This window comes from Ictidomys tridecemlineatus, chromosome 8, assembly GCF_052094955.1.
Source record: "Ictidomys tridecemlineatus isolate mIctTri1 chromosome 8, mIctTri1.hap1, whole genome shotgun sequence".
NCBI lineage: Eukaryota > Metazoa > Chordata > Mammalia > Rodentia > Sciuridae > Ictidomys > Ictidomys tridecemlineatus.
Genome location: NC_135484.1, coordinates 88,362,330 through 88,375,805, shown reverse-complemented (window position 1 = coordinate 88,375,805; position 13,476 = coordinate 88,362,330). Strand labels below are relative to the sequence as shown.

The window sequence follows — 13,476 nt, the reverse complement described above, 5'->3', positions numbered from 1 at the left end:
TAGAAATAAGGGTTGTTTAAATTTTGCCAGAAAAAATCCTCATGACCCCCTTATTTTAGCAGAATAAAGTCAGAAAAAGTGAAATATTAAATAGAGCTCTCTGCACATTTGGAAAACTAGCTGAGTAAAATGGTGAATATTGATGTCAGAAGGTTTGTGCAAACAAAATTTACATTTTCGAACAATAAACATAGCCATTTCAGAGCTTTTTTTATTACCCATCAGCTTCAGTTATGGAAGATCAAACTATGTTTAGATAAAAACAGCTTACTATAGTGGGGAAAAAAAAGTCTGAACTTTATATAGCAATATTTTAGACATCACAACGATGGTTGGAGTTGACAAGTCCATTTTCGTCAAGACCAGTCATTTCAGTCATGTACTCTGTTCTGCATTTCACTGTTAACCTAAAAAATTCATGTGTCTCTAGCACAGGAATGGACAAACTACAGTCAGTAAGGGCAATCCAGCCTGAGACCTACTTTGTAAATAATGTTTTGGAAAACAGCCACCCCTGTTCATTTACATATTATTTAGGGTTGCTTTGGTGCAAGAAAGACAGAGCTTCCTTGTTCAAACAGAGAACCCCATGACTTGAGAAGCCTAAAATATTGATAGTTAGTTCCTCTTTAGAAAAAAAAAATTGCCAACCTCTTCTCTACAATACTTGACTTCTATTGAGGAAATACAATTAAAAGCAACCTGAAAAACCTTTCCACAAAGATGGAAGAGAAAGAGAAGAGTTTTATTACTGCATAAGCATTAAACTGGAGTGTGATGTGTATATCATAGACAATCAGCTAGGACAAAAAGGAACCTCATCCTTCAAGATAAACAATGACTAGTGCTGGAGCCAAGAGGCCTTAGCAGTGCAATTGTCACATATGACTTTTTCATAAAGGCCCTTAGTAATTGGGGGTAACTTTGTCATTAGCTAATTATCTTGATCTGTAGCAAAATAAGTTCCTTAAATCTTTATGACAGGAGGCAATTTTGCAGTTTAAGTCAGGCTCAGATAGCCATTGAAGTTTGGTCCCTACCTTTCTCTCAAGCAGATGTGTACTCTTTCCTTGATGTTTACATTTCAAAGAGAGACATCTCTGGATCTTTAAGCTGGTGGGTACTTTTTTAGCTTTTAGAAAGGATTTACATACATTTCAAAGAGAAAGAGAAAGAGATTTACAGTTAGCTTTCTAAAGTGAATGCTCTTAAAAAAAGAAAGAGTCAAGAACAGGTGGTCTATTCCCAATCAGGAAATCATACCTATTGTCATTAGTTTGTATTTGTCTGTCCATGACACATGTTCATACACACATACACCTACAAAAGAACAGGGGAAATAGAGTAGTACCAGGAAGTGTTAAAGACAACAAAAGTTTTATGCACTTTCTTGAAGTGGGAATGATGAATGTTCAGAATTCAGATTTAATTATTGAAAATGTAGCTAAGAAATAGGACTTATTCCCCAAATATTCTTGAAGTTTAAAAAATTCCAACTCTCTTTCCCATATATTTTAAAATGTAATATCTATTGTTTATGTCTTAAAGTGCATGTTAGTTAATATCCTGTGGATACATGGAGCTTGGGTTTTAGATGGGCCCAGCCATAGCTCCTACAAAACTCACTCTCTGCCTGCAGCCTGCTCTTCTCAACCTGTCTTCCTCCTACTCAAGTCCCTTCTTCCTCTTACTGTATGCCTACCTGCAAACCCAAGCCTTTCTCTCTCTTCTGCACCAGACTTTGCAATGCAAAGCAGGGAGAACTCTGTAATCCACTTAATTTTTCATGGCTAGAAGCTGCAGTGGTACTCAATAGCTACAAGAAATGAACCTAACTTCAAAAGACATTCTGCTCTAATGTGGTTATATAATGCAGGCTCACTTTATAGGCTTTATGGGTTATGCATGCTAAAATGCATGTGACCTTTCAAACGGCCTTTGCATTTCACACCATTTTGGAATATACCAGCATAAGGTTGTTTTTAAGAAAACACATATCTATTTGTACTGGGTGAGATGCCATGATGTTAGAAAATACACTTGGGGAAAAGGAGGCAGATAGCTCTGTTAGTACATAGGCATCTAGGTAGGAAGGTAGGTAGCTAGGCAGATAGATAAAATAGATATAGATGCAGATAGAATAGGTAGATAACCACAGCCTCAGTCACTAGCAACAATACAATGTGTCTTTAGATAGTTCGAATGCCTTGAGCTTCTGTTGTTTGTTGCCTGAAATAAATATAATAACCTCATAGTTTTTTTGTGTGTATATACATGTAAATCATCTACCCTAGAGCTATTATTATAATCCTAAAATTATTGCTAATAACACTCATATAATGACAATTATAATTATTAAAAATAAATGTTTCTCCTAAGATATTTTTTATGAAATAGATTTAATACTTTGTAAATATCCCCATGATAGCAATAATAATTGTTTTTTATTCCTATGTCCCCCAGATGGATACTGAGCTAAAAATATAGAGCCTAATTTCAGTGTTTGTTCTGTGTTATATTTAAGTGAGGGAAAGAGTCCATCAAAAGTAAAGTCATGCTGTTTCTGAGTAGACAATCTGGTAGGTATTTTGAGTTTCCTTAGATTTATGGAGGATTAATTAGCTCATCATATCACTTCCAAAGTTCTTGCTGTGTGGCACCTGGTGTCATTCTCAACTATTAGTTCAAAAACTACAGCTGTTTCCAGTTGCAGCCATTTCTTCAAATAAACGGAGCTCATTTGGTGACATCATTATGTAGAGTTTTTTTTCTTTCTAGCCCTGTATTTCATTTTGTGGACTTTTTATTCCATCTAACTTTTGCTTATTTTTCTAGATTTATCCAGGCTCAATAGAATTAATGCAGGTGATTGAAGATTTTATACACATTGTTGGAATGGGGATGATGGACTTTCAGAATTCATACTTAATGACTGGAAATGTAGGTAAGAAATAGGTTTTTCCCAAAATCTTTCTGAAATTTAAAAAAAAAGATTGCAAGTATATGCGCCATACATTTTCAAGTGTAATATTCTTGTCAATATCTTTAAGTATATATGAATAAATATATTGTGGATACTTACTGTCTGAGTTTTAGATACTTACTGTCTGAGTTTTAGCCCTATGTGCACTACACATACACACACACACACACACACACACACACACATTTGTTTCCATCTGCATGAATTTGTGTGAATGCTATGGGCTTGTATACATCTGCACAGGTGTATGTAAAAGATAATATGTACTTAATTTTCCTTTTACCAAATGGTCCTTGCTATCCAACCTAATACACATACACATACACACACACACACACACACACACACACATTTGTTTCCATCTGCATGAATTTGTGTGAATGCTATGGGCTTGTATACATCTGCACAGGTGTATGTAAAAGATAATATGTACTTAATTTTCCTTTTACCAAATGGTCCTTGCTATCCAACCTAATACACATACACATACACACACACACACACACACACACACACACACACTAATGATCCTGAACAAAAATGAATCTTCATTGATTTACATACATTATTCATAAGGACCCTGAATTGCTTGTGTACTAGATCTCCAAGCAGGTGGTGAATGTGTTGGAACACTTCAGAATACCTTTAAGGATCATAAAATAAACTGCGATCACTACAGTTCTCCTAAACACCTTCCAGGAAATAGTGGGCCTCACAGATCCCTCCAGTGGATCCTATGATGCTAAACATATAAAATAAAAGCATATTTCTTCCTTTGTTGCATTTAATATATATATATTTTTTACAATGGGGTGGAATTACACATAGCAGCAAAACCTACACACACTTTTACACTGCCACAATTACTCTGGGCCAACACAATTATATTAATCAAATGGCACATTTCTCTTTGTAGTTAAAAATTGGCCAAAGCTAAGAAATGGTATTCATAATTACACCCATTAAACTGACACAAGTTTATGTTTTTTCTCATTTCTTTAAAGCTTTCTTTCACAATGTTACCCTGATTCAGAAAGATTTTCTTTCATTTGGCATGCTTTAATAGTTTTCACATGAATACCATTGAACTAGAGATAATAATATTCTTATTAGAGAAAATAACATTCTTATTCTTAGATATTTAAGCTTTAGTTTCTAGATCAGGAAGAAGGCTACCTTGGTTAATCCCCTAGGATGATTCCACTGGTATGGAATATAACTTTTTATGATTAAGGCTTTTGTTGGTTCATTTTACACTTGATTTCTTCTGAAGTCCTTAAATCCTGCAGGACTCATTTTGTCCTAGCCTACTTTATGCCAGGGTGGCCTCAGATTGTAATTGGTTATAGATAACTACTGATAATCTTCTTCTTTGGAGGAAAATCTATATTACAGAAATAGGAAATCAGCAATCTAAAAGCACATATCTCAGATTTGTTGTCCACATACACTCTTTATGCAGCACAAGTGTCAAGTTAGATTGGTGTCTTTTTGTCTTTTCTTGGGGGGAGGAGGGTATTAGGGATTAGATTCAGGGTCACTCAACCACTGAACCACATCCCTAGCCCTACTTTGTATTTTATTTAGAGACAGGGTCTCACTAAGTTGCTTAATACTTGCTTTTTCTGAGGCTGGCTTTGAACTCGCTATCCTCCTGCCTCTGCCTCCCAAGCCACTGGGATTACAGGCATGCACCACCTCACTGATCCTAGCCATTTTTCCAAAATAGGTGTCCAGCAGCTTGTGATAGTCCAAGAACAGAGTGAGTTGTCCCTTCCTAAGAGCAATGAGGACACAAAGGGTCAAAGACAGTGTTTTTATTAAAGGATGAATTCAGAATTCAGAGAAAATCCAAATTAAATGTCCATTCCATAAGTGATTAGACAAATGAAGGAAAGTCTGGAAGAAAGAGTTATTATGATGGGCTATAAGTTTTAGTACACATGGAAGGAAGAACCAAGACAGATTTCAGGGATGCTGGATATTCAAGCCCATACCATTCTAGGACCATAAGACTTCTTTGGTGGGTGAAAAAGGTGTTATGAGGAGTGCTATGCCAGATTGAACAATTAGTCAAGTAATTTTAGTGGAAAGCTGAGGTAGAAAAACAAAGAACTATTGTTTTCTTATTCTTTGTGTATAGTGAACATTTTATTATAAAAGGCATTGATAATTAAAAGTATAATCTAACCAATACCTCAAATTTGTTCAGAATGAAAATACTAGAAAATATCTAAAGCTAAACTCAGATCTAAAAATTTAAATTTGACCTTAGAGTAGGTTATTTCAGAATAAAGCCATATCAGTTTATCTAGAGTATAGTATTATTTGCTATAAAAATTCTAGCAAGTTCATAAATTAAACCTCCATAAAAAACCTTATTCTTCTTTACTTTTCTTTTAACTTACCATAATTATATATTTAAATTTTTACATATTAATTTTGAATAAGATTATTTTATGTAAGTTTGCTTATTTCTTTCATATTACTAAACTTGAAGGGACATGTTAAGAATAACTCAAGGCAAATTAAAGCTGATAATAAAAAATAAGGTAATTTTACATTTCCTTTGATCTTGTGTAAGGACAGTGTGATTATTCAGCATTCTGATTGCTTATGTAGTACTAATAATCTATATTTTAAAAATTTATGTTCCATGGATAAAACATACTGTTGATTTTTCCAAAATGCTGGCACAGAGACTGACTTACTATAGTTTAGTGATTAGAGCTGAAGGTTGTTCTCTACAATATCTATGTGTTTTCCAAAGTATATCCACTAGTATGGAGTAGGATAATACAAATGTAATTGATTACTATTAATACTCTTCATTTTCTTCCAGTTTAATATATATAAAACATTATTATCCTATTTGATCTGATATTTTCAATGTTTTGAGCAAGAACAGATAATATTTTATAGTAACAAATTATGAAATGTGTGAGTTGGCACAATTTGTTTTACATCCTAAATATTACTTTTTGATATTGAACTAATTATACTGAAAACATATACATGCAAGCATGCACACAGACTTACAGAATATTAATGCTGAATAAAGTCTAGGTAATGGGGAATATTTGCTACTACTTGTGGCCATTTTTTTTTTCAGAGTGTGTTGGATTAAGACTCCTTAAAGAACTTCAGAATATCATCATGCCTTTTAGGAAAAAAAGGGCAAATTATTTTTTCATAAAGTCTATATGCTTCACGACCTCATTTTTCTGAACCACAGATAATTAGCTCCTGAAGAAACTTGAACAACTAAAAATAAATGCCACAAAGACCATAAGGTTTAATTAGTATCTTTGAACTTCACTAATAATCTATTTTATTTCAACATAAACATAGAATCAACACCTCTGTTTTCTGGTTCTTGGTTTAGATACAAAAAGAAGTAGAGAGTGCTGGTAGGGCATATATATATATATATATATATATATATAGAGAGAGAGAGAGAGAGAGAGAGAGAGAGAAGATAGAATAGATGAAATGCTGGAGAAAGAAGTATTAAAAGTAGCAACAGAGTATAGAGTCCTTATTGTGGGAATACAGGACTCCTTATGCCTCAGAATTGAAAACACTAGTGTTAAGAATTAAGACAATAATGTATGTGTAGAATCATGGCTTTCATTCATCAAGATAAAAGTTTCTATAATCTGCTTTAGATGGCAGGGAAATGAGTAATGCATCTTAGAAAGATTATCTTCAAAAAATAGTTTAAATGAAAATGTTAAAGCTTTTTCTATCTGAAAAAATGCCCCCACCTGTATCTGTTTTTGATAAATGAAATGTTCCTATATGCTAAAATATCTATGAACATTTTGGTAGATATGCATGTGTGTATATTATTGTAGGGAGAATGTCCACAGCTTTATTTAGTCTCTCAGAAGATTTATGATCTCAAAAAAAATTAATATGGTTTGGGAAAAGAACCCTACAAACTAATACTTTTGGCAATGCATTTATAAAATATTTGAGCTTTAATAGAACACTTTTTCATATTCACATATGAATATGACATTCAAAAACATACACATGGTAATCATAATGCATGTGAGTTAATGAACTTTCTAATGACAAAAACTCCATTAAATATTTTACATAATTACAGAATGAATGAATGCACATGAAAAATTGATATGCTACAGAGAGATTTCAATTTACAATGTGCCTTATTTCTATCATAAAATTGCATTCTAAGGTTTCTAAAGGTAAGTGGCTATTGTTTTAAGAAAAATGTGACTTTTTAAATATATCAATAATTTTTTAAAATTTATAATTATCAAACAGGTCAGAGGAAATTGTTAGTTAATATGAATTATTGAAATGATCTTTTTCTTTAATAAAAAATCAAATTATTCTCTTCAATAAAAATATTTAAAAGCTTGTTGAAGAGTTATTTAAAACTGCTTCCTCTACTTTCTCTCCATCTCTGGCAGTGAAGCATTTCTCCCATCACTCTCCTAAAACTTCTATTGGAAAATCCTTCTGGAAACTCCCAATGACCCAATTAAACTTCTTCCCATTTTTCATCCTTCATGTCCTCTGTGCCTTGCAAACCCCTCTCTCTTTCTTGAAACTGTCCATTTCATTAGCAGTTTTATTTTTATTACACTATCAAATAGAATTAAAGGATAAATATCAGTCTCATGACTCAGAAATATTTGGAATTTTGGAGGCAATAAAATAAATTAAGGAAGATTAAGCACCCATGAGGGAAAAAAAAAAAACTACGTTATTTGAGCCCTAGCACTTTGCAGTTCCAAAGACAAAACCGAATGTTTGAGATCTTATGTGATAAGAACGACAGGGCACATGCATGGATCTCTAGTCTAAGGATTTATCTAAAGTTGCACTGGAATGTTTTATAATTTGAATTATGTTTTTAGTTATGTATTTTCTGCAATAACTTTTTGTAGCATATTACATTTGTTTTATTCAGTAACAATAATAGCCTAGTCTTTTATTTCTTTTTTTTATTCGTTCTTTGCAGTTGTATGTGTCAGCAGAATGTGTTTTGACATATCATACATAACATGCAGTATAACTTCCCATGTTTGTGGTTGTACATGATGTGGAGTTACACTGGTCATGTATTCATTTGTGAACACAGCAAAGTTATGTCTGACTCATTCTACTGTCTTTCCCATTCCCATTCTCCCTCCCTTCTCCTCACTCTGCACCCTGTCCAATCCAGTGAACCTCCCCTTTTCCCCCACACCCTGCCTATTGTGAGTCAGCTTCCACATATCAGAGAATACTTGAACTTTGGATTTTGGGGATTGTCTTACTTCATTTAGCATAATAGTCTCCAGTTCCATCCATTTACTAGCAAACACCATAATTTCATTCTTCTTTATGGCTGAATACTATTCCATTGTGTATATGTACCACATTTTCTTTATTCATTCATCTATTGAAGGGCACCTTGGTTAGTTCCACAGTTTAGCTAAGAATAGCCTACTCTTTAGAAACTAATTGTATTAGTTCGAGACTTAGAACTAGAATTGAATTCATTGAATTGAATTTGAAGAAGATAAGTGATGTATTACATGTTGTGGTCCTACTTACCTTATGCAATTAAAAACAAAAATAATTTATCTCTTCCTATAAGCAAAGTCTTTTCTAAGTGATTCTAGTCTTTAAAATAAATGAACAATCTTTTAGTCTGTAAGCAGATTGCAGTCTAGTCTAGTTTAGATATAAAAAAATACATAAATAAATAGCATGAACACTTTTGTATGTATCATATAAACCAAATGTTATAGGTTCATTTCAGGAAATGTACTGTGTAAGGATTAAGAAAACCTTCTTAGAAAATGAGGCATTTGATGCAGACTTTGAAGGGTGGTTGGATTGTTGACAATTCAAAATGAAGGGAAGTGAGTAGCAAATAAATTGTTACATTCCAGAACATTCCTTTAGTAAAGACAGTAAAATGATGTGACAGTTGAGATTATGTTTAGGGGATAATTGGTCTATTTTGATTAAAACACATATGTATGCAATTAAAGGGAAATAAAATTTGAGAGCCATGTCTGACTTCTGATACAGTAAGGAATAACTGAAGCTTAACTTGTAAGAATTGTGCTTCAGTAGATCATACATTAAAACAGAAAATAGAATTTATAGATATTGGGAAAAACTGTAAACCTAATTAATCTAAATATAGATAGAAGGCTTTTTACTGTAATCCATGCAGGAGATAATGAAAACTTGAATTAGCAGTAGTATAAATAGGAACCAAAATGTGTGTGTGGATTTGAAGTACTACCTGGAGCTAGAATTGATGGAATTCCATAACTGACGAGGGTATGGGAGAGAAGGGAGAAATGAAATTTGTATTAACTCAACAAACATTTGAGTCTCTAATATACTAACATTTAAGCAAGTGTAGCCCCCAAGTGAAAACCTAACATGAGATTGTGGATTTGGGTAGAGGAATCAAATCCTTAAATATGTAATCAGTGGTCATCTGCATAAAAGTGATGGTGAAGGTACATATTTTTTCTTTTCAAACATCATGACATAAGACAGAGAGAAGTAAGGTGATTCCCACACTGAAAACAAAGGATCAGGGCAAGTCTCTGAGGACAGGAGTGGCTGGAGGCAGTGGATGTAAGGCCTTCTATAATAAGGAAAAATCAGTGTCATAACTAATAGGAGGGTGAGAATATTTCAAAACCAATACTCTAGTTAATTTTAATTACTTATGAAGTTTAGAGTATTAGAGATAAAGAAAAATCTTATATGATTGTTGATGGAAAAGCATGAAGATTCTACAGGAAAAGAGCAGAAACAATGAACAGGATCTAAAAGTCCAAGCTCCTGAGGTGGTTTCAATGGGTCATACCCTAAATATTTTGATAGTTATTTCCAAGGATTTACTTTGCACAGACAAGTGCTTTTTACCCAGGCCCTGCTATCTCACAACTATCTCTTAGGAATTATTCGAAGTTGACACCTATCAGATAAAACGATATTTCCAAACACAGAATGTTTTATTTATTATTTGTAAGGAATTTGAAATGTTTTCTGCATATAAACCTTAAGAGCTGTAAGACTCGAGGAAGGATAGTTTCATTTCTTCTCCAGTAAGCCGATAACACAATAACACCAATGCCTTGGAAACATTAAAGTTAACACATTTATTTATTTATTTAAATTTTTTTTAATATTTATTTTTTAGTTTTTTAGGTGGACATAATATCTTTATTTTATCTTTATGTGTTATTGAGGATCGAACCCAGGGCCTCGTACATGCCAGGCAAGTGCGCTACCATTTGAGCACATCCCCAGCCCAACACATTTATTTTTACCAAGCTAAATATCACTCTCTATTCTTGGTTTAGAAAGATGAAACATTGGGTTTTTTAGAAGAAATATTCATACCTGAGATTTTTTGAAATTGAAATCAAATTCAATCTGAATAATGGTATAATACAAATGTCAACATCTCCTTTTTCTCTACAGGCCTTTTTATGAACATTAAAATCTATGTTATTTGTTAAATTTACTGATAAAGTTCATCATTTCATTGGTGTAATGTCTTGTTCAATTGAGGAATCAACTTTCAACCTGATGATGTAAAACTGGAACGGCTTCTCTTTCTTAGCTTATTTTCTTTTTCTGTCACTGCTTAGCTTTGTGGTTCACACATCTGTGTCACTTGCTTAACTTCCTTTCCTTAAAAATGACACTTGTCAGTTGACACCAAGCCCCCAAAATACAGGAATTAACATCGTTTTGCTTATTTGTAGCACCTGATGTTGGTGCAGTTAGCTAGACTTGAGTGAGACTTGACTGCTTTCTAGCAGTCTACCACGCTTGCTAGACACATGGAAGTTTTTCTTTGGTCAGAAAGAAAAATGAAACTACCTTTTTCTTTTCTGTTTCTGTTGTTTTGTTTTGTTTTTGTTTTTTGAGGAAAAAGAAAAGCAGTTCAGACAGTTTTAAACCAGGACTTGGAATGATATGCAGCATTATGAGTTGTTTGATTATTTCTCATTTTATGGGAATTATCCCATGGCATTTATCATGATTCATTTATTCCAAATGACTGGGGACAGAAGACTTGGGAGGCTGGGACAAAAGACCATTATCAGAGCTCCAGGCAAGCAGTACAAACTCCTCAGGGTTGCGAAGATCTCCCTACCACTCAGTTTAAGGAGCTCCCTGAAGTCACTATAGTTGGTTGGTAAGGATTCATGGATTTAATTAATTTTTAAAAATCTCAGACAAAGCTTTATTCAATAAGTATATTTCATGTTATGTTCTAGGTTAATTCCTCAGTGAACAAATTAGACAAATTGCTCTTGTGGAACTTATATTTTATATTAGAGAGACAGATGTCAAACAAATGCCATCTAACATGTCCAGTGGTCATAATTGCTGTGAAAATAAATAAAACCACCAGGATAAGAGAACAGAGAATGAAGATTGGTGAGAAAAATCCTCCTATCAGTGTACTGATATTTAAATATAGAAGCAACTGCCTTTAGAGGGTGAGATGTAATGATATGTGGAGACAGAGCACGTCATAGAAGAAACCATAATTCTAAATGCCATGATGCATCCATGTGCTTCATATGTAAGAAGAGCTGAAAGAATTCAGTGGTACTGGAGAGGATGAGGGCAGGGCAGTGGGAGATGATTTCAAGGGAGGAGAAGTGAGACTGCAGAACGCCTTTAACTGAAGGTCTAAATAAGAAGCAAAAACACTACAAGATTTGAACAGAAGAATGATGAATTCTGATTTATATTCTAAAATGGTCATTCTGACTATGAAGTGTAGACTAATAGACAGTAGGGGGCATGAGTGGATATAGCAACAGCAGTGAGATGTTTATTTCAGCAGCCAGGAGAGAAAACACAGATGCTTGGACCAGGTGACAATGGAGATAGTGAAAAGATATTTTAATAGCTGATATGACAGAGTTTATTAATAGTTATAACTGGGTCTGAAAGAAAGAGAAAGTTCAAAGGAATGTTTCCATAATATCTCTAAGAACTCAAAAACTACAGAAGGTAAACAGATTTATGTCAAAATTCACTGGCAAAATTTTCTGAGACCATTTTAATATCTCTAAAGTTCAGAGACCAAAGGAAGCTTGTTCTGGTTTATTTTTATGTATTATCTTCCGAAGTGCAACACAAATCCTTGCTCTTGCAGTTTAAGCTCATTTCATTTTTACTGTTCTCAGGGAGATTGAACAATTTTATCCTTAGAAACCATCAGCATCCTGTCTTCATTCTACCATCTGAATCCTTGGGCAAAAGCCAGGATGAAATTGTTTATTGAAATGAATTTGTGAAGCTGTGGCTCAGATTGAGCTGCCAGTTAACAAATGAAATAAATGGCATTTTTCCTACCATCTTTGTTCTTCTACCACTTTTAAAAGTGATAGAACCTCAAGCGAGGAGAATTCTTCAGTCTCCACCAAGTCCGGCAATAAATTAGTTAGTTTCACTCCTCTTTTTAAAATCATTTTTCTGTTTTTATATAAAAATTTTAAAAATATAAATATATAAACATATATTCTCAAAGTAGGAAAGGTCTTTTAAGGGTATCTCTATTTCTACAGCATGAGAAAAATATTATTTGTAATAGCACTACTGTCATAGTTACAACATAGTTACAACAATTTTCAACTAGAGAATAATAGGTCGAAAAATGTTTTTATTAGCTTTTCTGTTTTATTCCTCAGGATTTCCATGAAAAGTTTTGGTAAAGCATCTGTTGTAATCTATAGAATTTCCCAAAATAATGCTTTCACAAATATTCATGATGGTATTTACTCCTAACAACCTTGCTGCCTGAGAGTTGAGGACACTCACATAATTTGTCCTAGATCAGTGCTTCCCATTCAGAGTGGATGCATTGTTTTTTTCCTTTGCATCTCAGTAATTGAAAGTTAAGGATTTCTTTCATTATCTTGCTCAGCCAACCACACTCTAACCTTCTAAAACTTCAGTGTAGATTTTTTGATACGACCCTAGGGAAATCTTACTCATATGTTCTGTATTTCTACAAAGTAAAATAACTACTGACCATTTGTTTTCTTTTCTTGTACTAATCTTCATATATGCTTACTTTGTTAAAATATAGAATTATTTTTCTGGCTAATTATATATTTTGAAGGATGCCTGTCTTACACTTTTTTATAAGCATTAAGTGTTTTTTCTATTACATCTTTTATTTATTTATTTATTTATTTATTTATTGATCCCAAGGGTTGAACTCAGGGGCACTTGACATCCCCAGTTGAATTTTGTGTTTTATTTAGAGACAGGATCTCACTGAGTTGCTTAGCACCTCGATTCTGCTGAGGCTGGCTTTGAACTCAGGATCCTCCTGCCTCAATCTCCGGAGTAGCTGGTATTACAGACATGTGCCACCATGCCTGGCCCTTATGTTACATCTTAACCAATAAAAATTTTGTGAACTTTCTACACCTGGGACTATTGCATAAAATGGGTTAAATCTCTAC

The 13,476-nt window shown here is 33.5% G+C and overlaps 1 protein-coding gene across 4 annotated transcripts in view; it reads left to right on the top strand.

The window, feature by feature from the left end:
- The window catches only part of Adgrb3 (adhesion G protein-coupled receptor B3), a 666,855-nt gene that overhangs the window by 343,521 nt on the left and 309,858 nt on the right, over positions 1 to 13,476 (top strand). For all 4 annotated transcript variants that reach the window (XM_040282896.2, XM_040282898.2, XM_021732558.3 and 1 more), the window contains one exon: positions 2,836 to 2,944. In XM_040282896.2, the coding sequence (XP_040138830.1) occupies positions 2,836 to 2,944 (109 nt within the window). The remainder of the gene's footprint in view (positions 1 to 2,835; positions 2,945 to 13,476) is intronic.